At 35.8% G+C, this 22,836-nt stretch overlaps 3 protein-coding genes and 1 pseudogene across 5 annotated transcripts; all 4 read left to right on the forward strand.

The window, feature by feature from the left end:
• The first annotated feature begins 1,164 nt into the window (after positions 1–1,164).
• Positions 1,165–4,983, forward strand: LOC125205187 (SCY1-like protein 2 B; annotated as a pseudogene). The gene is made up of 6 exons (XR_016132891.1): positions 1,165–1,173; positions 2,220–2,540; positions 3,256–3,336; positions 3,411–3,473; positions 3,559–3,660; positions 3,753–4,983. The product of XR_016132891.1 is annotated as an SCY1-like protein 2 B (transcript).
• A 734-nt stretch (positions 4,984–5,717) lies between these two features.
• Positions 5,718–8,894, forward strand: LOC125206761 (mannan endo-1,4-beta-mannosidase 5-like). 2 transcript variants are annotated; one of them, XM_048105987.2, is made up of 5 exons: positions 5,718–6,030; positions 6,311–6,505; positions 6,581–6,703; positions 8,219–8,421; positions 8,494–8,894. In XM_048105987.2, exons 1-5 carry the CDS (start codon positions 5,728–5,730, stop codon positions 8,882–8,884), a joined length of 1,215 nt encoding a protein of 404 aa, XP_047961944.2. In that variant the 5' UTR covers positions 5,718–5,727; the 3' UTR covers positions 8,885–8,894. The 2 variants fall into 2 exon arrangements, with proteins under 2 accessions (XP_047961944.2, XP_088918103.1); XM_089061977.1 differs by having other exon boundaries at positions 6,407–6,505.
• A 6,064-nt stretch (positions 8,895–14,958) lies between these two features.
• LOC125204006 (endoglucanase 9-like) lies at positions 14,959–17,326 on the forward strand. The gene is made up of 6 exons (XM_048102544.2): positions 14,959–15,423; positions 15,494–15,997; positions 16,090–16,239; positions 16,327–16,438; positions 16,519–16,682; positions 16,772–17,326. Exons 1-6 carry the CDS (start codon positions 15,223–15,225, stop codon positions 17,096–17,098), a joined length of 1,458 nt encoding a protein of 485 aa, XP_047958501.1. The 5' UTR covers positions 14,959–15,222; the 3' UTR covers positions 17,099–17,326.
• Positions 17,327–19,521: 2,195 nt separating this feature from the next.
• LOC125203436 (eukaryotic translation initiation factor 3 subunit I-like) lies at positions 19,522–22,807 on the forward strand. The gene is made up of 8 exons (XM_048101774.2): positions 19,522–19,826; positions 20,373–20,588; positions 20,933–21,060; positions 21,219–21,338; positions 21,425–21,514; positions 21,856–21,942; positions 22,048–22,127; positions 22,553–22,807. Exons 1-8 carry the CDS (start codon positions 19,643–19,645, stop codon positions 22,626–22,628), a joined length of 981 nt encoding a protein of 326 aa, XP_047957731.1. The 5' UTR covers positions 19,522–19,642; the 3' UTR covers positions 22,629–22,807.
• The last annotated feature ends 29 nt before the right edge of the window (positions 22,808–22,836 follow it).

Genomic DNA, 22,836 nt, shown 5'->3' on the forward strand with positions numbered 1-22,836 from the left:
AAACTCGTGTTCGGTCAAAGTGTGACTCTTAATTGGAAATGGAAGGAGTATTATTTAGACAGTATCATTTATAAATTTATGTTGTCCTATGATTCCTATTGTAATTTCTATCAATATTATAAGTCAATTAGGAGCCACTTGGTCTAGCGGAATGAAATGATGTTCCTATTTCAATTCTATTTCTTTATTTTTTTTTTTTTTTTAATTTTAAGAACCAATGTTCTATTCTATATAGAAATAGTCATTCCTTCCATTATACCATACTAAGAAGTCTCTTAATATTTTATTTATAACTTTATGTAAAGAGAAAAAGGGGATTAATAAAATGGGATTTAAACAATTTGGTATTGGTTCCCTATGATTTTGTATTCATTAAAATCTAAGAGCATGGTGCTTTTGCTCAAGACCTTGGACAACATTATTCATGAGCTTTATACCATTTATATTACCTAAGGCACAAAACTTACAACAATTCATTCATTCCATCACTATTCATATATTTACTATTTTAGACTATCTCTGTCTTTGATAAATAGAAACTTTTGAAACGGCACGAGTTTTTAATATACAATTGATAAAATTAAAAACGAAGAATTGGTAAAGTAAGAGAGAGGACGGAGAAAAATAGTAAAGTAAGAGAGAGGACGGAGAAAAATAGTAAAGTAAGATAGATGAAGAGAAAAGGTAGTGGAGATAGAGTTAGTAGATTGTAGGATCCACTTCTTAAAATAGAAAGTTTGTATTTTTAAGAGACGACTCAATATGAAAATACTCCATCTCTTCCTTAAATTTTGTCATATTTTGACTGGACAAGGGTTTTAAGAATTGTGATGAAAAGTTAATTGAAAAAATTAGTGGAATGTGGATCCTACTTTTATATACTAGTTTTATAATATAATAATGTGAGTGCGAATAAGTTAGTGGAAAATGAGATCCACCACAAAAATTGGTCATAAGTAAAATTGCATAAAATTATCTCATGCTGAATAGGAAATGCTCCATTTTAGGTGAGCCAAAGGGAGTACTATAATATATAGGAGAGAATAAAGTAAAAGAGATAATAGAGAGTTAAGTATGAGAGAAAATGAAGTAAGTGAGATTAGATTACTTGTTTTTAGCCACAAAAAAAAAAATTAAGTAACATGGAACAATCTCAAATGAATCATGACTCAAGTAACTCGGAACGAAGGATGTAAAAGATTTGACAACACAAATAAAATAAATAGATCATACCAAAAACATCATTATTTGTATGGTTTAAAGCGTTGAATAGAACTTAGTGAAAATTGTCGTGGCTATTGTAACAATACACAATTACACATAAAATAGTCGATCAACTCACCTTAAACAATAGAGTGAACTACGTAAATGGTCTATGGACTGTCTCTAGACTTTTAAAATATCATGAAAAATCTCTAAACTTTGAGTCTTGCTCGTTTCAGATACTTTTGCACTTTTTGTTACTTTTTTCATGCTGTTGTTGAGCCCCAAACCATTGTCTCATGTTGGGCTACTGAAACCGACCCCTTCGTCAATAAAGAGTACGCGTTTCTCGTAAAAAGATGAAGCGCAATATGAGATTGCCAACCGATCGGGATACGAGGGTGTTGGGGATGATGTCGACGACTGGCTGAGCAACATGTAGAAGTGTGTAGAAGGTTTTTTTTTAATGAAGTACTCTCTCTCAAGTTACTTGAGTCGTATTTCATTTTAGGTTGTCCTAAGTTATTTGAGTCATAACAAAACATCTAACCACACATACTTTATACTTTCTTTTACTCTAGTCTCTCTTTCCTCTGTTACTTTATTCTCTTCTATATTTTATATTTATTTTATTTAACTCACTAAATACAATTTTTTAAAATATCTGATCGAAAAGAAACGCCTCAATTAACATGAAACGGATGGAGTATGTTTTGGTGTTTTCTAATCTGTTTTTTTTTTGTAATATTCTAATTAATTTTATTTTTATTATTTTAATATTTGATAAATATCAACAATAAAAATGAATTAAATTGGAGGCCGATGAGATATGATGATGTGAGAAATTTTTAGGAGCAAATTTTGGGAGGGTTCTCATTTCTCCATATTGTGAATGCTCAAAACCAGCAATCCGAACTACCCCACAAAATTCCGACGTGGCATTGGATGTGTTCGACGCCAGGTAGAATAGAAAAATCAAGTCTTCTTCTTCCTCCCTCAGGCCTCAACAGACATAGCGAGAAGAGAAGAGAAGAGAGAGGGAGAGATCTGAGCTGGATCATCTCAAAATTTCAACAATTCTCTTCAGCACCGGCACCACCACCGCCAATTATGTCCATAAATATGAAAACCTTAACGCAAAGCACAGTGCAGGACTATCAGATCGGCTGGGCGGGACCGGGTCTCGCCTGGAAATTGTAGTCCGCCAAGTCACGAGACGGCCACGCGCCGGCGGTATATGCGTTTGGGTGCTGGACAAGAAGGCGCTCTGTCTTCTCCAGATTGCAGAGATATTGGATTCTCTTCATAATATTATCCACCGGGCTATATCTCCTGAGGTACGGATTTCTATTCTTCACTGTAATTTAAAAATACTTGTATTTATTGTGAAGAGAAGTAATAAGCATCAATTTGTATACGTTGAACTTTTTAGAGGCACTCTTTGAAGCTATATGGAGGTAGAGAGCTGAGAATATTATATTAGCATTATTCTGTACGAAGTCGGTCAGGAACCTTGTTGCTACTTATACCTCGGTATCCATCTTTTAATGCCTGCCATTTGCCCGTTCACTTGGGCATCAATGCCATTCTGTCTTGGAGAGTACCTTGTACCTATGGATGAATTGATGTGCCTTGTCTATGTGGTAGACTATCCTTATTAGAAGCTTGGTGGTTTTTGGTTTTGCCATTTTAGCAGATCAGTCTTCCAGTGATTCTGCCAGCGTGCAAGCATTCCATTATGCTGTGAGTCATCGATTTGTTTAAACTTGTGGTAAATACTCATATTATTTCTTTAGATGTTGTGTTCTATGCTGAGTATGCGCTCTGGATATATTATAGTAGAGTATATTTTATGCTTTTAGCTGGTTTCTATTCGACCATTCTTTTAATGTATCATTCTTCTTGTCTTATTACTATGAAAGAACATAAGGATCTACTTCTAGACTTCTAGTAGTTGTGGTGGTGATATAGCCCATAAACTAGAAAATGAATTAGAAAAATTTTATGTATATTCATAACATTCACAAATCTCTTAGCTATCCTAGCAAAAAGCTCTATGATGATACAGATGCTCGCTTGCAAGAGGAAGTTCTCAAAAAGACAGTTTCGCTTGCAAAACAACTGGATGTTCAGGTAATTGCTTAGTTTTGTTACATCTGGTTTTCCCAATGAAGCTATTATTATTTCTAATCTTTTCCATCATGCAGCTTGTGACGAAAACTATCCTACCTCGTGTTCATGGTTTGGCCCTCAGAACAACTGTTGCTGCAGTATGTGGTGTTGGTAAATGTTTGTATTCCAAGCATTAAATGCATCCAGTATATGATTTCATAACTTTTTTCTCAAAAATTGCAGGTGATAGTGAATGCCCTCTTATGTTTAAGTGATATAGTTGTTGACCATTCTGCTCCAACACTCATGTGTACCCTTGGGGTTGCAAATGCAATATTGAAGCAGGTCTGTGTTTTTTTTGCGCTCTTGGACTTGGTTTGAAGGCATAATCAATACACTCTTCATCTGACATCAGTCATCTTTATTTCTCTTACTAGTTGAGTTCGCAGCTGTGGCAGGATTTCCATCTTTTGTGCAACTATGCTCGCATTGAAGTTCCATTATCTTCGTCTGTACAGTCTGGACATCCATGCAACTAATTATATTTGATTTTCCCCCATTGTCTGTGTAGGAAAATAGAAGAAAAACGAGGAGTAACGTTAACACAATCTGGACAGCCGGAACCAAAACCATCACCTACAGTTGAAGGACTCTATCAGGACAAATGAATTAACTTGTCCCCACTGCTCCGTCTAATACAAGGCGCAGTGCAGCATGGTACGAAGACTGGATACCTAATAGGGGAACTGCAACTGCCCCACCGTCGTCATCTTCAACACAAGCAGCTCAGCCTGCAGTATCGAATCAGTCTGCTCAAAGCAGCTTATCCTTGAAATCATCTGCTCCCTCCATTCAGCAACCACCTTCTTCATGCCCTGCAGTTGATGTTGAATGGCCTCCCAAAAATTCATCAAATGCTGCAGATCAATTTGGTGGCTTAGACATTCTAAACAGAAACAAAAGCATCTCAGATACAAATTTGGATGATATAGATCCTTTTCCTAACTGACGACCACGGCCTACTGGCACCGCAAATGATTCCTGCTCCATGAACAATGGCTCCACGCCATCATCCATGAACAAATATGGGTTCAACAGCAGTTCAACATCTACCAGTGGTTTGAACTCTCAATCTTGGGCATTTAGCACGCGGACCCAGAATCAAGGAAACAATTCATATAGCAATGGTGGACTCAGTTCACAATACCCTCATGGGCAGTTGAACCAAAACCACAGTGTTTCAGGTTCTTCCAATCAGAAGGCAGCAAATTTGGATTCGATATTTGCTTCTAACAAGAATGAGCACACTGCACTAAGGCTCGCTCCACCTCCTGCAACTGCTGTTGGTAGAGGGCTAGTTAGGGGAAGTCGAGGGCAAACTGGTCAAACGAAATCTAGAACCGAGCAGCCCCCTCTACTGGACTTGCTGTAATCTACATACAACTATGCCCGCTGTCTATAGTTGGTTTCCAAGGTTCAGATCTTTTGTCATCATCTGCCCCGGCTTGTAGAGTTCACTTTTTCCTTGAAATGTTGAGGTTTTGTTCTATAGAATGTAAACCGAGTTTGTAGCATAGTGTGGTATAGGCTATTTTTCTATAAAGTTTCTTTTTTTCTTTTTCCCATTGAATGAAATTTTATTTCTTGTTGATAATATTTTTATTCTTAGACTCGAGCAACTCCCATTGATGGGGACTACAAACAATAAATTGAAGTTTGATTGTTCTGAGATGGAATAGTTGTGTACAATGTGATGATCATGGGGTGGTTTTTAAATGAGTTGTCCAATGATCTATCTTATGGGCCTTGATTCTTCTCCGTATAAGTGTGAAAATTTAAGTAATCACCGTTCACGTATCATTATGCGCCTGTGTCTAAAAAAAGTTACCTATATCTCAAAAAGTTAGGACTCAATCTAAAATTGGTTTATTTAAAAGTTAACACGTGTCATTAAAACTATTGTACTACTAGGCCAGATCATTAAGCAAAGTGGCACACTGAAATTGTGATTTAGGCATGGATAAGGATATATTATTGTAAACATATATGATAACAAATTTAGGATAACACGTCCTTTTTGAAATATAATCCAAACCCACGACCAATATGACACCTATGTATTGTTATTGTCTTCATGAATTTGCTCTCTTTTATTCTTACACACACGTTACCATTGTTTGGAAGATTAATCAACATTCCAATCAGACCAAATACATACGTGATACGTACAGATGTTCCAATTTTGACCTAAATTACTAAGTCCACGTTCATCCACACTATTGGTCACCACTAGGTCGGCCAACACAATTCTTAACTTAAAAATGAGGACTGCCTCCATTCATTACTATACAACTTAGGAGTATTATTTATAGCAATTGACTCGACCGGCATATATCATTAAAATAGCCGAAAATGGTGTCAACTACTTGGATTATAGCTATGTTTCTCTTGTTAGAAGCTCAATTTAGCCAAGGCCGCATGGTTCCTTCAAATCTAGGTTTTCTTGTACAAGGATCGCCGTTTCTCTTCAATGGTTTCAACGCTTACTGGATGATGAAGGTCGCCTCCGACCCCGACAACCGCCACAAGGTCACCGATGCCTTCCGGGAAGCCTCCGCGGCTGGGCTCACTGTCTGCCGGACTTGGGCTTTCGGAGATGGAGGCGATCCCGCCCTCCAAATATCGCCCGGGGTTTACGACGAACGTGTCTTTCAGGTACAATTACATGTCATATTTCACTATTCACACATAGTTAACATATGCGGATATGACACAAAGGAAGAGGTCAAAGGACTTAATTTTCTACCAATATTTTTTTATTTTTGAATCTCCAAATTTATTCAAATTTTATGCAAAAACCTCCATCCATTCTCTCAATCATTTAAAAAGTGGAGTATATATATTTTCGAATGTAATTTAGAAAACACACTCTAGTTTGCACCAATGTTTTTTATCGGCGTGTGAGACTTACGAGTACTTTTTTATGTGCGTGTAGGGATTAGATTTTGTGATTTTTGAAGCTAGGAAGTATGGAGTACGTCTCATTTTGAGTTTTGTGAATAATTTTGATGATTTTGGAGGTAAAGCGCAGTATGTTGAATGGGCAAAAAAGGCAGGAGCAAACGTTAGCGGTGATGATGATTTTTACACAAATCCACTCATCAAAGATTACTACAGGAACCATATAAAGGTAATATGTAGGTTTGTTTAATTAAATTAGTAGGAGTACTATTGGTATTTGATAGTACTACATATTAATTTGCAGAGAGTGGTGACGAGATTGAACGTTTTTACTGGAGTTTCTTACAGAGACGAGGCAATGATCATGGCATGGGAACTCATGAACGAGCCTCGTTGCCAAACTGACTACTCTGGAGCAACACTCAACGTGAGTTCTCCTACACCAGATGAGATACTCAACTCAATATTTTAAAAACCAGATCGCTAAGGCTAAGCAAACCAACAAAACTATTTGATTCATAATTCAACCCGTTTAACCACTATTGGTTGAGCTGAATTGCCAGAGCAAATATATATAATTATATAAAATTTAGTGAATGATAAATTTGTTAGGGAGAATTCAAATATTGAACAAAACGGATAATCTGAAAGTCGTGAAGATATCACTTTCAGATCAATTCAATTTCGGTGGTTCTACCAAAATATTTGATCGGATAAAAAAATCAGAGCTTCTATATGTTAATGTTTTCGAAGTGTTTATTGAACCAGAAGAATCGATCAGATTTTGAAGAAGACGAACCAGTGCATCTGCTGATGAAACAGTGCATCTGTTGGGAACATAACCGAAAATAACTAATTTTCAAAAGGTTTTCGAAATTGCAAATTAGTCCTTTGACTTTCAGAAATTACATTTTCGGATGAATTTCTTATACAGCAACTTTGTTGCCATCCAGGGGCTGCCGCCCCTTGGACCCCGCTACCCGGGGGCGCTGTCCCCGGACCCCCGTTCATCTAACATCATAATGAATTCAAATAAGCGTGCACTCCGCACCTCCAGACTTATATGATGTCTCATTACGACAATACTGATCAATCAAGTTAATCCAATTACACTAAACTATCCAACAAAATTATGATTAAATAGTAATACTATATATAATAAACACATTGATTTAGTTAATAATACAATAAATAGAAATATTTAAATTAGTCAATTATTTTATACATAAATCAGTTAGTCACATGATTTATTTTATTAATTTTGAATTTGTGATTTAATTACTATCTATAATAATTAATCAATTTATGCATGTACTCCCTCCGTCCCCGATTAAGAGTCACACTTTTCCATTTCGATCTGTCCCCAATTAAGAGTCACACTTCATTTTTACCATAAATAGTAAGTAGGTCTCACATTCCACTAACTCAATTAACTCACATTTTATTATAAAACCAATATAAAAAAATGGGTCTCACGTTCCACTAACTTTTTCAACCAACTTTTCTTTACATTTCTTAAAACCCGTGTCCGGTCAAAGTGTGACCCCTAATAGGAGACGGAGGGAGTAATACACAAGAGATAAAAATATTAAATGATGAAATAGGAAAAAAAAAAGTAGATAAAAATACTATACTATGTGTCTAGTGAAAGTTACGAGAAACGGTTTCTTAATATCAAACACAAAATTAATAGCTAATGTAGATAATTTCAATGTTTTATAATAAGAATAATTAAAGCTCTGCCTCTGAATATGTTACGAGAGATTGTTCGAGTCACCAGTTGGTTCACGATCAAACCTTCCGATTTTACCGTTCAAGATGACTCAACTATTCAGAGATTTTATCGTGGTCGAATTGATAGAACCAGTATATAGGCGGGATCCGTTTTTTTTAAACACTATCCGACAAAAGCCTAGCTAATTAATTTGTTAATGTTGAATAGGGATGGGTTCAAGAAATGGCAAGTTATGTGAAATCTATTGACAAGAATCACTTGTTGGAGATAGGAATGGAAGGTTTCTATGGAGATAGCATCCCACAAAGAAAACAAGTGAATCCTGGGTACGAAATCGGGACCGATTTCATTAGTAACAATCTTGTTAAGGAGATCGACTTCGCCACCATCCATGCATATCCTGATGTCTGGTTCGTCATGAAATATTATGCTATCATTAATTGTTAATTAAGTAGGGTTAATTAACATACAATTTGGTGTAGGTTGCCTGGGAAAAGTGAGGATGAACAGAAGAAATTCATGGAGAGATGGATGTGGAATCATTGGGAAGATGCAAGGAACATATTAAAGAAGCCATTAGTGATTGCTGAATTTGGAAAGAGGAGCAAAGATGGTTTGGTTGAGAGAGACTTGTACATAGGGAGTATCTATAGAGATATATATAGATATGCAACAAGTGGAGGTACAATGAGTGGAAGCTTGGTATGGCAAGTGATGGCACAAGGGATGGATGATTATCACGATGGGTATGAGATCATCTTATCACAGAGCCCATCAACGGCTGGGATCATTTCTAGACAATCTCATGCCATGAACGCATTAATGTCTCAATTCTTCACTAGGGACAATAATAATATTATCAGATTAGCATGAAGGTTATATATTTGAAATCTTATATTGTAGTAGTAACTTTAAAGTTTTAATTTAGAGTAATGTTCTATATAATTTGTAGGTTAGGTTAGATAGTAATTGGAATTTGTGTGGTCAAACGTCAATTTCCCAATATTTCAGATTGAATTAATAGAAGACAACAATAACAAATGTGAAATGAGATCGAACAAGAAATATACTCCCAAGATTTACGTGGTTAAGCAATGAGCCAATGTCCAGAAGTGAGTTAGGGATATCTTAATAATGAACAACCAAGATTACAAAAACTAATTAGTACACCAAGAGTGTTCGGTTGACAAGACTAAATCTCATGATTAAATATGTATCATGTTTGGTTCATAAGATTGATCCCCTCAACTTAATTCTAGTTGGATAGTCTCATGATAATTAGTCATAGCTTCCCCCCAACTAAAATAATCCTACAACCTAATCCTAGATGGATAGTCTCATGATAATTAGTCATAGCCTCCTCCTTCCAACTAAAATAATCTCACAACTTAATCCTAGATGGATAGTTTCATGATTATTAGTCATGCCAACCGAACGCCACTCAAGAACATCTAAGAGCTTTTGATGAACACACTTTAACTCTCGTGCCGCCTTGAGGCTTAACTAAATGCAAAGTTCGCTAGCTAGCGCGATCTTCATATACACACGGCTCAGCTTACTTCTTGCATATAGCAACATGCATAAAACTCAATTGACTCACATTTTGTACTAGTCACTTAATACTACACACAACACACAATTGTATAGAGTAGTAGACAAGTAGTATATAACTTTTTAATAAAAATTTAATGCCCCCAAAATTTACTTGGGTTATCAAAATTACAAATTACATAAAAATCAAAGCTTAATTAATTAATCAAATGTTCATTTTTGCTTTTGTTTCATAAGGATCAAAACAATTACTCAAGCTTTAATTTATGTGGTGAACAAGGCAACAATTTATTATCAAGTACGGAGTAAAATGAAGTGGTATAAAAAGTTATTGTGAACTAAATGTTTGGGTATGGTGCTCACAAGAATTGGTATTCATACCCATATCATTAATCTATCCAAAGGAGACGAAGCATATATATATATATATATATATAGGGTTGCATTAGGGTCCTATTACACTCTTAGAGTCTTTCCTCTTTTTAATATCAACCATTAGATTGATGGAATGGATGGACTAGATTAAAAGGGCCAATCTGATCCCGTATTGCATTATTTGTGCATTTTCGTGCATTAAAAGGGTAAAGCAGTAAAATAACACACTACACAATCAGTTTCGAAACGGCAGTTCCGAAATTTACGCGGCATTTTCATCGACCTCTCAACTCCCCTCTCTCTCACTCCATCCCATCAACTCTCTCTTCTCAAAAATTCTCCCCCAATTCCACAAAACCCTAGCCGCCGCCGCGAAATCAAGTTGAAATCAAGTTCTACCAACGCTGCCTGCCGCGAAATCTCCGTTGGTGGACCATTCCCGCCGTGGAATCTACGTCGGTGGACGATTCCCGCCGTCAAATCAGTACGCGCTCTCTGTTGAAAAGCGAAGCGTCGCCTTCCAAAAAAAAGGTTTGGTTCTGTTTTTTTTGTTTAGTAGGCAAAAACACTCCTAAACATCGATTGAAGTCAGAAACACTCTTAAACAGCGATTTATAGTTTATAATCGTAATAATTCACAAAAGTGTTTGGCGCGATTTTGTTGGAAAAGATGAATTTGTGGTTATTAGAGTTAAGGTTTTGCTCATACTTGCTATAAAAATTCGTGAAAATCCAGTTGGATCTGGGTTTCATCGATTTAATTTACAGTTGGTGTAATGCACAAAAGTTGTTGTTTTTTTGTTGGAGAAGTCGATATTGTGAGCATTTCTATGTACTGAATGCTTGATTTCTGGCCAATATGTACACTGTTGGTCATTTTTTTTGGGCGATACCACACTGATATATGGTTGAAAACTAACCGATTTTGGCACTCTCGTCGCGCAGATATAGAATGAATAAAAGAGCTCGCACCTACAAAAGCCAGCCAGAACCCAATCAAGGTTATGCATCATTCCAACATTTTTTGTAGGTGATTGTTCTGTTCTGTAGGTTATTGTTCATTTTATTGGTTGGAAAAGGTGTTCATTTTCTGTAGCTAGTAATTGAGTAGTATAACTAGGTTTGTACATTAAATCTTCAGATCTGTGCATTGTTGAATAGAGGTCGTGCATCACTTGTCTTTAGCTTAGGTTATGCATCATTCCAACATTTTTGGTAGGTGATTGTTCTGTTTTGTAGGTTATTGTTCATTTTTTTGGTTGGAAAAGGTGTCATTTTATGTAGCAAATAATTGAGTAGTATAACTAGATTTGTACATTACATCTTCAGATCTATGCATTACTTACTGTAACGCATAGATTATTTGTTGTTAACCATTGTTTTTCCTGTTCTGGACAGGGTCTAAGCACCATCGGATTGAGTTCGAGCAAGCAGTTGACGATGTTATTCCCTTAGCATTAGCTCAGAAACTTCGACAAAGGTTAGCCGCGGAAGAAGCTGGAACAAGTTTACGCAATGAAGACGTGGATAAAAAGAAACCGAGGGTGAAGAAAGCCGACCACCTGTATTGTCGACAGAACCCCACCGAGTTCATTTCATGTAGACAGAAGCTGACTTCCCGGCAAAGTGAATGATGCATAAAATATAATATTTAATGCATTGATATAAACGTGGTAATGCACATTAACAAATTTATCCAGTAATGGAATATATAAAGCGAAAGATGCATAGGATATAATATTTAATGCAATGATATAAACGCGGTAATGAACATTGACAAATTTCTGCAATAATGGAATGAATAAAGGAATTGATGCATATAATATAATATTTAATGCAATGATATAAACGCGGTAATGCACATTAACAAATGACTCCAGTAATGGAATAAATAAAGGGAATGATGCATAGAATATAATATTTGATGCAATAATATAAACATGGTAATGCACATTAACAAATGACTCCAGTAATGGAATAAATAAAGCGAATGATGCATAGAATTTAATATTTAATGCAATGACGTAAACGCGCAAATGCAATTTACGTACTAATGTTTCAACAGCGTTTTTTCTGGACGATGAAATATCTTCAACGGAGAAGAAGGCAGAAAAGATTGCACAGAACATTTGGGTAGAATCGTTTATTTCTGTAGAAAAAACCGATACAATCATGAGAAGAGAAAATCAAGGACTTACCATAACTAACTATATTGTGTATTCCTAATCAGCCCTTTTCGTCAAATTCAATGATTAAAAATAAATAAATCAGCCTCTATTTTGGGCCATTAGATCTCTAAAATGAAAGGCCAAAATTAAAAAGGACAATAGAACATAATATTAGAAAAGGATATGAATACATCCCTCTATATATATATATATATATATATATATATATATATATATAGGGGTGTACTAGTATAACAACTAATTTTAAAGTTACAACGTACATCCAACCACGTGCTGCCACATGGCACGAAAAATGCAATATTGTACACAGAAAAATGCAATACGCATTTGTAGAAGCTATAAATGAATTTCGGCAGATTGCATTTTTGTTATATGCAGATTGCATTTTTTATTGTTAAGTTTTGCATTTTAGATATTGACTGTTTAAATTGCATTTTATATATAGACGGATTGCATTTTTATATGTGAAAATGCAAAACTTAACAATAAAAAATGCAATTTATGTGAAAATGCAAAACTCAACACTATAAAATGCAATTTACATACAACAAAAATGCAATCTGCGAAAATGCATGTACAACTAGATTGCATTTTTGTGTTTAAAATATTGCATGTTTTGTGCCACATGGCAGCCCAGATTGGATGTACGTTGTGACTCTAATTAAGGGGGCACCCTAGTGCTCCCCTATATATATATATATATATATATATATATATTATATATATATATATATATATTATATACACGATACAAATTGCAATAAAATTGAAAATAATCAATTAGTGATCCTAAAGAAAACACGTGACTAACCCTATCCGGCATATATTTGCAGAGTTAAGCAAAGAAAATTAATTTCAGTTTGGAGTAGAAAATCAAGTGCATCAAGATTTACGTTACTTCTTGCTTTAGCCAAAATATAGTTACGTTGATTATCCAAAGATATGAAGAGCCCTACACACACATATTGTATATTTTATAGATAATTTTTGTTTACATTTTGAAATAATAGTTGTAGTGTCCTTATATATATACGTATGAATTACTCAAGTTAAGCCCGTAGGGGCAGTGCAGTTGGCAACGGAGGGGCAAATCTTGCTACAATGAATAAATTAAGTTTTGATTAAACATGTTCATTAATCATTATTATTGATATGATACCCAAATGGCTCATTTCATTGCATGAAAATGCAAAGATGTGTAATTTCTAGAAAAAAAAAGGATGTAATAAAAAACATTTTTTTGCTTTAATCTGCGCACACACACACACACACACAAAATATTGCAACATTTAAGCTGCTAGCTTAATTTCTAATACATCTGCAATTAATATTGATCTAATACTAGTTAACTTTTCAAATAATCAAGTAATCCTTAAAAAGCCTACATTCTTGCGATTACTTGGACTATATCTATTTTTATGTATATATTTCCTCCTCAAAATGTTGCTTGATATATAGTCCATGTGTCTAATCCATCATTTATTTAATTACACGGGGAATTAGGACCATAATGCTTAATTATTTCATGGGATCCACAACTTTAATATAATCTATAATTATTGTTGCTTTTTTTTACTGTAAAAGATTTGTTCGATCACTTGAAAATTTATGTAGGAACAATAATTTATGAAAATGATCGATGGTATGAGCATTTTTTAATCCACTCTTAAAATACAAGTTGGTTTATTTTTATTTTTATAATTAACAAGAATATTGATCTAATTTCTAATAGATGTACGAATCTAAACTTAATTAGACACGAATCTTAAACATGTCTATTGCTGCAATCTGCACTGAAGACTTATCTATTGTTTTTATTCTATTTTTTCAAAATAGACGTTCCCCCAAAACTATTTACTACTGCATTTCTACTTTTTCCTCTTTTTTGTCGATTAGAGAGTAATTAAAGAGTGCAGAGCTTGTCGTTCGTGAAGGAATAAACATATGCACTTTAATTTGGCGCCCTTTTCAAACTATATAGTATAAACATTATTATGAGTGTTTTGCATATGATATACACCTACATATATTAAAAATGAATTGATATTTTACACTGCAACTTTATAATAGAAGAATAGGGGCGATGTTTTCAACAAAGGCGAATCAAAGTCTTAGTCTTAAAGATGGCTGAAAATATGGTTTTATTTCATAATCCCAAGAAGTCTTTATTGCTAGCATCATTTGTAATGTGTGTTTATACATGTACATATAGTGAGTGTAATTAAGGCATCCTACCCAACACGTCTTGGACTCACACTAATTGGTTGAAATATTCAATACTACTCTAAACTTTGAAAATATAAGATTTTGGTTTGGGTGCTTAAACTCCCCCTAAATTTTAAATTTTCCTATTTGCTAATCCAAATAAGCTTTTTTTTTGTAACTTAATTATTATACTACTCCACTTTGCAAGGGCGTTATTTAGGCGGTTTTCCAGTTAAGTGTTTCATTCTTTTTAATGAGTAATTTTATTTTTTGTCTGGTGTGCCCCAATCAAACCGGCCCACCACCATAATTAGTAGTAGGAGTACTATTCTTTTTTTTATTTCTTCTTCAACAAAGTGATTTAATACAAAAAGCAAAGGAATTACACTCAAACAATAATACTCATTAGCGAAAAACTTACCCAATAAAGTTTAAAATGAGTCCCATCATTTGTCTATTAAATTTTGCATCATCATTATTAAATCCTTTCCGTAAGTAGATGGGACACATCCTATAATTACTTCAAATCTTGCTCTTCAATCTCTTGATAGTTTTAGTGATTACAAAATAAAAAAAAAAGATTGAGATGGGTTAATTTGGTCAAAAAACAACGATTTTCGTAGAATGAAAGAATTGCGCAAGAATTAGGTGATTGAGTTGAATCAAGCGAAGCAGCAGTTAGAGCAGATGAAAAAGCCTTAATTTGCGTTGTTAATTCCGGCGCCAATCCAAATGAAAAGGGTTATATTTAATGATGCAAATCAATACATTCCCCCCCATATGTACATAGTATAAACTAAATGTGTATATAAAGCCATGCATGCCCCCAATCAAATTAAGCCATATAGGTAGAGCAGAGCATTTGTACTAGGAGAATTATCTTCAAGTACAATGGCAATGGCTCTTTCCCAATTCCTACTTTTTGTCATCTTGTTCAACATCTGTTTCTTCTGCGTCCAATGCAATCCTAATTACCGAGATGCCCTCGCCAAATCCATCATCTTCTTCCAAGGCCAGAGGTCAGGCCGCCTCCCGCCTCAAGAAATCAGCTGGAGACGCAGCTCCGGACTCTCCGACGGCAGCCTCGCTGGTGTAAGTGCAATTTTCAAATAATTTTAAAAAAAAACACTAGTACCATACAAATACAATAATACAATTGCAGGTGGACTTAACCGGAGGATACTACGATGCGGGCGACAACGTGAAGTTCAACCTTCCGATGGCGTACACGACGACAATGTTGTCGTGGAGCGTGATTGAATACGGGAAGAAGCTGGGCCCACAGGTGGCGGAGGCACGGGCAGCCATCCGGTGGGCCACGGACTATCTTCTCAAGTGCGCCCGTGCGACGCCGGGGCGACTCTATGTGGGCGTTGGAGACCCCAATGCCGACCACAAATGCTGGGAGAGGCCGGAGGATATGGACACGGTGAGAACCGTGTACTATGTCTCGGCTGGAAACCCGGGGTCGGACGTGGCCGGTGAAACGGCAGCGGCGCTGGCGGCGGCTTCCATTGTGTTCAAGAAAGTGGATCCTAGGTACTCGAGGCTGCTGCTGGCGACTGCTAAAAATGTGATGCAATTTGCAATGCAGCACAGGGGCTCATATAGTGACACTCTTGGCTCTGTTGTCTGCCCTTTCTATTGCTCTTATTCAGGCTACACGGTACTATTTTTCTATTCTATAGAAAGAGGATATAAATATATGTGATGGAGTACAATTAATTAAGATCTATATTATGTTCATTATTGTTGTAGGATGAGTTGCTTTGGGGAGCTGGCTGGCTGTTCAGAGCGACCAACCAGATGTATTACCTTAATTTTTTGAAATCAGTTGGCGGGAACGACGGCACCGACACTTTCAGCTGGGACAACAAGTATGCCGGTGCTCGTGTGCTCCTAGCCAGGGTCAGATTAATTAATTAAATTGAAATGGTAGTATATCATCAAAATTTGGTTGATTTTAATTAATCAATGTTAATTACTATTTTGCAGAGGAGTTTAGTGAATAATGATGAGACGTTTGGGGCATATAGACAACAAGCGGAGGATTTCCTATGCAGAATACTGCCTAATTCTCCTTCCTCCACCACACAGTACACCAAAGGTTGGGCGCCCTCAAATCTTATCTTCCTCTCTCTCAGTAGTAAGTGGAGTATTCAATTTTATTAATTGATTTATATATAGGAGGTTTGATGTACAAGATGGGGTCAAGTAATCTACAATATGTAACATCCATAACTTTCTTGCTCACAACTTACTCTAAATACATGGCCACGGCCAAACACTCCTTCTCTTGTGGGAATCTCCTCGTCACTTCTCGGACTCTGCGAAGTCTAGCCAAGAGACAGGTGAAACTAATGTCTGATTGCACTTATTACTCCATATATATATACTCCATGTGTACATAAATGATGTTGAATGCATATATATATTGTAGGTGGACTATATACTAGGAGATAATCCCATGAGGATGTCTTACATGGTGGGCTACGGCCCCAATTATCCAAAGAGGATTCACCACAGAGGATCTTCACTGCCCTCCGTGGCCGCTCACCCCCAGAGGTTGGGCTGTGAGGCCGGATTTCAGCCCTACTTCTACGGTTCGGCCCCAAATCCCAATACGCTCATAGGCGCCGTCGTTGGTGGGCCCAACCAAAATGATTTCTTCCCGGATGAAAGAAGAGATTATAGTCATTCTGAGCCTACTACTTATATCAATGCTGCATTAGTTGGACCCTTGGCATTCTTTGCTGGGAGGTCTTGATCTCAGCATACTCCTATATTATTGTGTCGTCACACCTTGCAAATGTAGATATGAATATTGCCATGTACGTTCGGGAAGTTAGGCATTTGTCACCAGATGTGATGATCATTTAGGTGCAGTTACAATGTAATGCAAATCATTACACAAAGCTTTCTTGATTTGGTTTAAATTTGAATGGCTGAATTGATTAATATGATCAATCGATTAAGAAATATTTGGCCCAGTCCACCAATTAACTGTTGTACTTTTTGTATTGCATGATCTTAAAATTACTCACAACATATATGTACCGAGGAAGATGAAGGACCTATTAAAAATTTTAGAAACTCGACTACAAGTGGGAGCTTTAAGAGAACCATTAACGCGGAAGAAAAATTGGGGCCGGACCGCACCTGGGGTCCGGCCTAAGCCCAACAGCGTTGGAGGTGGCGATGGAGAGGCCTGGGCCGCGCCTGAGGACGGGAGAGGGTCCCGGGGCCGCGCCCGGTTGCGGCTCGGCCTATGGTTACGGGGTGTTCGGGCCGGACACGAACCTCCAATTATTATTACTCCCTCCGTCCCACAAAAGATGTCACACTTGTGGTACGGCACGAGATTTTAGGAGGTTTTGTTTTGCGTGTTAAAAAGAGAGAGAAAATATAATTTTTATATTCATGTGAGAGAGAACTTTTTCTAAAAAGGGAAATGTGACATCTTTTGTGGGACAAACTAAAAAGGAAAGTGTGACATCTTTTGTGGGACGGAGGGAGTATTATTTTTTTAAAAATTTTGATACCTATTTATACCATTTGTTCAACATTCTTACACCAATTTCTTACTTTATTTTACCTCTACTTATAATTTTTATTTTCTAGGTTTTTTAATTTTTAATTTCTACCTTATATAATTTTTATTTTCTAGGATTTGTAATTTTTTATTTCTAAGGTTTGTAATCTTTTATTTTCGACAGAACAATGAATTTTTCGTGTTTTACGAGTAAATAGCTTGTAGTTGTGAATAATGCAATTTAATAGTTAGGGCTTGGATGGGGCTGACCCTGAAAATTAATGGAATGATGAAGTGAAGGGGACTTGTGGCCTGGATCCGGGCCAGGGTTAATGATGCTCTAAGTATTTTCAGAAGTCCAGCAATTAATTTTCCAGTTTTTTTTGTTGATTTTCAAAGCACAATCATATTTTTGAAACGAAATCCTATGTTGTGCTACTGTTTATTAATTCGATGGTTGTTAACCCATTGTAAAGAACCAAAATTAAAAGAGTGAACTATAAAACTAATACCTAGAAAATGAGGTTTACATCTTTTTTTAATTAGAACCCAACATTTACAAAATCATATTTTCAGTCAAGTTTCATAAATTTCAAATTCAGTCCTGCCTGAGGAGTGTATTTAATCATTTAGCTATTTGAGGAACACACCAAACTTGTGATTTTTGAATGTTTATGTACTTCAGTTGATTTTTAAAGAACAAACATATCTGTGGTATTGTTAAATATAATCTTTGTATTTATTTTTAAAATAAATTATTTAAATCTTTATAGTGTTATCTAAAAGTAAATTCATTAATTTTTTTATAATATTATTTAAATTATTGTATTACAATTGTGAATATTATTAGCAGTACTCCCTTCGTCCCACTTTAGAAGTCTCGGTTGAGTTCGGCACGGGTTTTAAGAAGTATAAAGGAAAGTTGGCGAAAAAAGATAGTGGATTGCAGGTCCTACTTTTATATATTAGTGTTATAATAAAATGTGAGTGAGAAAAGGTGAGTGGAATGTGGGGCCTATTACCAATAATGGAATATTCTAATCGGGACTTCTAAAGCGGGACAGAGGGAGTACTAGTACTTATTATTTGAAAAATATTGAATTGTTTTTTGAAGTACTCCCTCCGTTTCTTCATAGTTGAGTCATTTTACCATTTCGGGAAGTTTCTTCATAGTTGAGTCATTTCCTTATATGATAACTTTTTCTTCTCTCTTACTTTACCATCTCTTACTTTACTCTCTCTACTTTATTCACTTTATACTTTATTCTCTCTACCTTTTCCTCTCTCTTACTTATTTATTTATTTATTTAACACACCCAACATTCATTTATAAAACTCTGTGCCGAAAAGTTCCGCCTCAACTATGAAGAAACGGAGGGAGTAGTATTTATTACTCTCTCCGTTCCGATTAAGAGTCACACTTTTTTTTATTTTGGTTCGTCCCTAATTAAGAGTCACACTTTATTTTTACCATAAATAGTAAGTAGGTCCCCACATTCCACTAACTCAATTCACTCACGTTTAATTATAAAATCAATATAAAAAAATGGATAACTTTTTCAACCAATTTTTCTTTATATTTCTTCAAACTGGTGAACAGTTAAAGTGTGACCTTTTAATCAGGGGATGGAGTAGTACATACTATGATTTTTCCAAAACAAATAAATACATATTTTATGTTTAGTTAATTTTCAGGTGGTTGATTTAGGGTTTTTGATCATCACGCAAAGAATTGAAGTTTTAATCGGCATTGCTGAAGAAGAAAGGAAGGAATTAAAGATGAGGCCGATACTGATGAAAGGGCACGAGAGGCCTCTCACGTTTCTCAAGTACAATCGTGACGGCGATTTGCTCTTCTCCTGCGCCAAGGACCACGATCCCACCGTCTGGTTCGCCGACAACGGAGAGCGCCTCGGCACTTACCGCGGTCACAATGGCGCTGTTTGGACCTGCGACATCTCCAGTATTATTTCTTATTTACCCGATTTCTGGACTTTGATAAGCGTAATTCGCGGCACCTCGAAATTGAAAGGAGTTTAGGATGTTGATTAATAGGAGTATTCGCTATAGACTTGCTTGACTTGAATTCCTTCCTGCCGGAGAAATATGCAACTTTGAGATTTTATTTGTTTTTTTATGGTTGGATTTCTTTTGGGCTTGTTTTAGCTCTAAGTTTGTAAAATTTCTTGAAAGCAGACTTTTTAGATCGGCAAAGCGATAATTTTTTATGGCGTTTTCTTTCCCACGAGCTAAAATATTGCCATTTGCTATAGCGTGTTCATAACCTCATGATGATGCTATGTAGTCATGAGTTAGCTTGTGTGCTTGGATAAATGGGTGAATTGGGCTCTGTTTTAGCTTTAATGTAGTCGAATGAAGGATCTTACGGTTATTTTGGATAAAAGAGATGTGATTTTTATGCTGATTGCTGCCTTTTCTTTCAAGTTTTGGTTGCCAAGTTAGTGGCTTGATGGTATGTTGATTTTGATGGATCGCTTTTGTTGTTTAGGGGATTCCACAAGGCTTATAACTGGAAGTGCTGATCAGACTGCAAAGTTATGGGATGTCAGAACAGGAGCTCCGCTCTTCACCTTCAATTTTGATTCACCAACGAGGTCTGTTGATTTTGCCGTTGGTGATAAGCTTGCAGTCATAACAACAGATCCTTTCATGGGATTGCCCTCTGCTATTCACATCAAACATATAGCTATAGATCCAGAAGACCGTAAGTTGTTCTTCTTTTTAATCAATGAGCTAGATTTAATCTTACTGTTGACGTAAGAGGATGTCTCTTATGGTCTGAGCATGCTTGCTAATACTTTTTGATGAGTTTAAGATCCTATCTATTAAACTTTTACTAAGGTCAAGAAGTAACCTATGAACTGCCTCCTTTATATTTGGGTGCCTGATTAGGTTTTCATTAAGGCTTCTGATTTTTTAGAAGAGCAACCAATGATTATTTAACGACTTAAATGTTATGTTAGTGTTCCCAAAACTATGTGGCATTATATTTGTTACACAAATCACGTTATTGGTCAGATCATTATTTATTGTGGGTCGGTATTGCAGAGAGTGGTGAATCCCTTCTAACTCTTAAGGGGCCACAGGGAAGAATAAATAGAGCAGTTTGGGGACCTCTAAATAGGACCATCGTAAGTGGTGGTGAAGATTCAGTAATTCGTGTGTGGGATTCTGAGGTTAGTATTTTAATTGAAAAGGATACTAGTACTTATTTTGTTTTTCAGATCTTAATGCATTTATTTTGTTTTTCTAGCATGTTGAAAAAAATATTACCCCACCTTCTTTCCAAGAAAATAACTAATTCTTCTTTTGTTGTTTTGTGAATTAATAACAGACAGGAAAGTTGCTGAATGAGTCTGACAAGGATGAAGGCCATAAAAAAACTATTACATCACTAGCAAAGGCAGTTGATGGTTCCCATCTTCTCTCGGGTTCATTGGATAAGTCGGCAAAGGTGGTTCATGTTCATATTATTTTCCTTTTAATATGTCTATAGGTCTTGCTGTCATCTTGTAATGACTGATCTTTTCCATCATTCAGCTTTGGGATTCAAGAACATTAAAACTTGTCAAAACCTACGTGACAGAACGGCCTGTAAATGCAGTTGCAATGTCTCCACTTCTTGATCATGTAAGAATCCAAAGAAAGCCCAGCAAAAAACAGATATCTATTTGATTTTTGTTTTGTCTCTCGCATTTTTATCATTTTCTTACTCCCAGCTCATCTATTTGGACTTTATGCTTTTTGATATTAGTTTGAAGCTTTTAGAATCCTATATATACTGGTTACCGGAACATACTTATTGCTTGGAGAAAGAGCATCAAATTTTGCTTGAATGTTATTATGTACATTCTATATTTTACAAGCACAATTTTGTGAACTTAGAAAATGTTGTGTTGATCTTCCATGTGTTAGTAAGACAGATATTTGTTTTCTGGATGATGTTGATTTGACTTTTGTGGCATTTATAGATTGTGCTTGGAGGTGGTCAGGATGCATCATCTGTTACCACAACTGATCATCGTGCTGGAAAGTTTGAAGCCAAATTCTATGACAAGGTTAACTCATGTTGCTATAAGTTCACAATCAAGATTATATTGTGATGTAAACTTAAAAAAGTAAAGAGCTCTTAAATGGTTTTCCGATCTCTTTCTTATCTGCAGATCCTTACCGAAGAAATAGGAGGTGTAAAGGGCCATTTTGGACCTATCAATGCCTTGGCGTTCAATCCGGATGGCAGGAGGTGAGATTTTTGTCCTTGTTCCTTCACATCTCAGGGACAATGATCTGAACAATTCTTTTTTTTTTTTTTCCATTTTACTACTCTTCTCAGCTATAGCAATAAGTTATTTTTGTTTAGTTTTTAGTTTTTTTTTAAAAAAGTGATACACCCTGCGTCCCAACTAAGTTGGGTCACTTGTTTTGGACACAGGGATTAAGAATTTGTGTTAAATGAATTAAATGATAATAAAATAAAGTAGGAGAGATAAGAGAGAGTAAAGTAGGTGATGGAGCAAAGTAAGAGTGATTAGATGTAATGTTCATTTGTCCAAAAAGGAAATGTCTCAACTTTGTTGGTACTTCTTATGACTCAACTTAGTTGGGACGCAAACGGAGGGAGTATTTTTCAGTTTGAATCTAATAATTTTCTCTTTTATATGTCCACAGTTTCTCGAGCGGAGGGGAAGATGGCTATGTTAGGTTGCACCATTTTGATCAAGATTACTTCAACATCAAGATTTGAGCATGAAGAGTTCCGCTCTTGCTAGTTTCATCTACACATTTGATTACTACTCGGTGTATGATGAAATTTTGGAATATTGTTGGCATCTAACACTTTTACTGAGGGATAGACATCAGACATGTACGAGATTATCACAAATTTTGTCCATTTTTCTATTAATAATATTTATAGGTCATTAATTTTGAAAATATGAAAATGATACTATATG

Source organism: Salvia hispanica, chromosome 6 (genome assembly GCF_029641045.1).
Source record: "Salvia hispanica isolate PSC_SH4W2 chromosome 6, Shi_PSC_v1, whole genome shotgun sequence".
Classification (NCBI taxonomy): domain Eukaryota; kingdom Viridiplantae; phylum Streptophyta; class Magnoliopsida; order Lamiales; family Lamiaceae; genus Salvia; species Salvia hispanica.

Excerpts from the sequence above, each read along its gene's own strand:
- LOC125204006 (XM_048102544.2), top strand. The coding sequence starts at position 15,223 with ATGGCAATGGCTCTTTCCCAATTCCTACTTTTTGTCATCTTGTTCAAC. Across the intron at positions 15,998-16,089 it reads GCTCTTATTCAGGCTACACG|GATGAGTTGCTTTGGGGAGC; the intron begins GTACTATTTTTC and ends TTATTGTTGTAG. Across the intron at positions 16,240-16,326 it reads CTCGTGTGCTCCTAGCCAGG|AGGAGTTTAGTGAATAATGA; the intron begins GTCAGATTAATT and ends ACTATTTTGCAG.
- LOC125203436 (XM_048101774.2), top strand. The coding sequence starts at position 19,643 with ATGAGGCCGATACTGATGAAAGGGCACGAGAGGCCTCTCACGTTTCTC. Across the intron at positions 20,589-20,932 it reads AGCTATAGATCCAGAAGACC|AGAGTGGTGAATCCCTTCTA; the intron begins GTAAGTTGTTCT and ends TCGGTATTGCAG. Across the intron at positions 21,515-21,855 it reads TGTCTCCACTTCTTGATCAT|ATTGTGCTTGGAGGTGGTCA; the intron begins GTAAGAATCCAA and ends TGGCATTTATAG.
- LOC125206761 (XM_048105987.2), top strand. The coding sequence starts at position 5,728 with ATGGTGTCAACTACTTGGATTATAGCTATGTTTCTCTTGTTAGAAGCT. Across the intron at positions 6,506-6,580 it reads ACTACAGGAACCATATAAAG|AGAGTGGTGACGAGATTGAA; the intron begins GTAATATGTAGG and ends ATTAATTTGCAG. Across the intron at positions 8,422-8,493 it reads CATGCATATCCTGATGTCTG|GTTGCCTGGGAAAAGTGAGG; the intron begins GTTCGTCATGAA and ends AATTTGGTGTAG.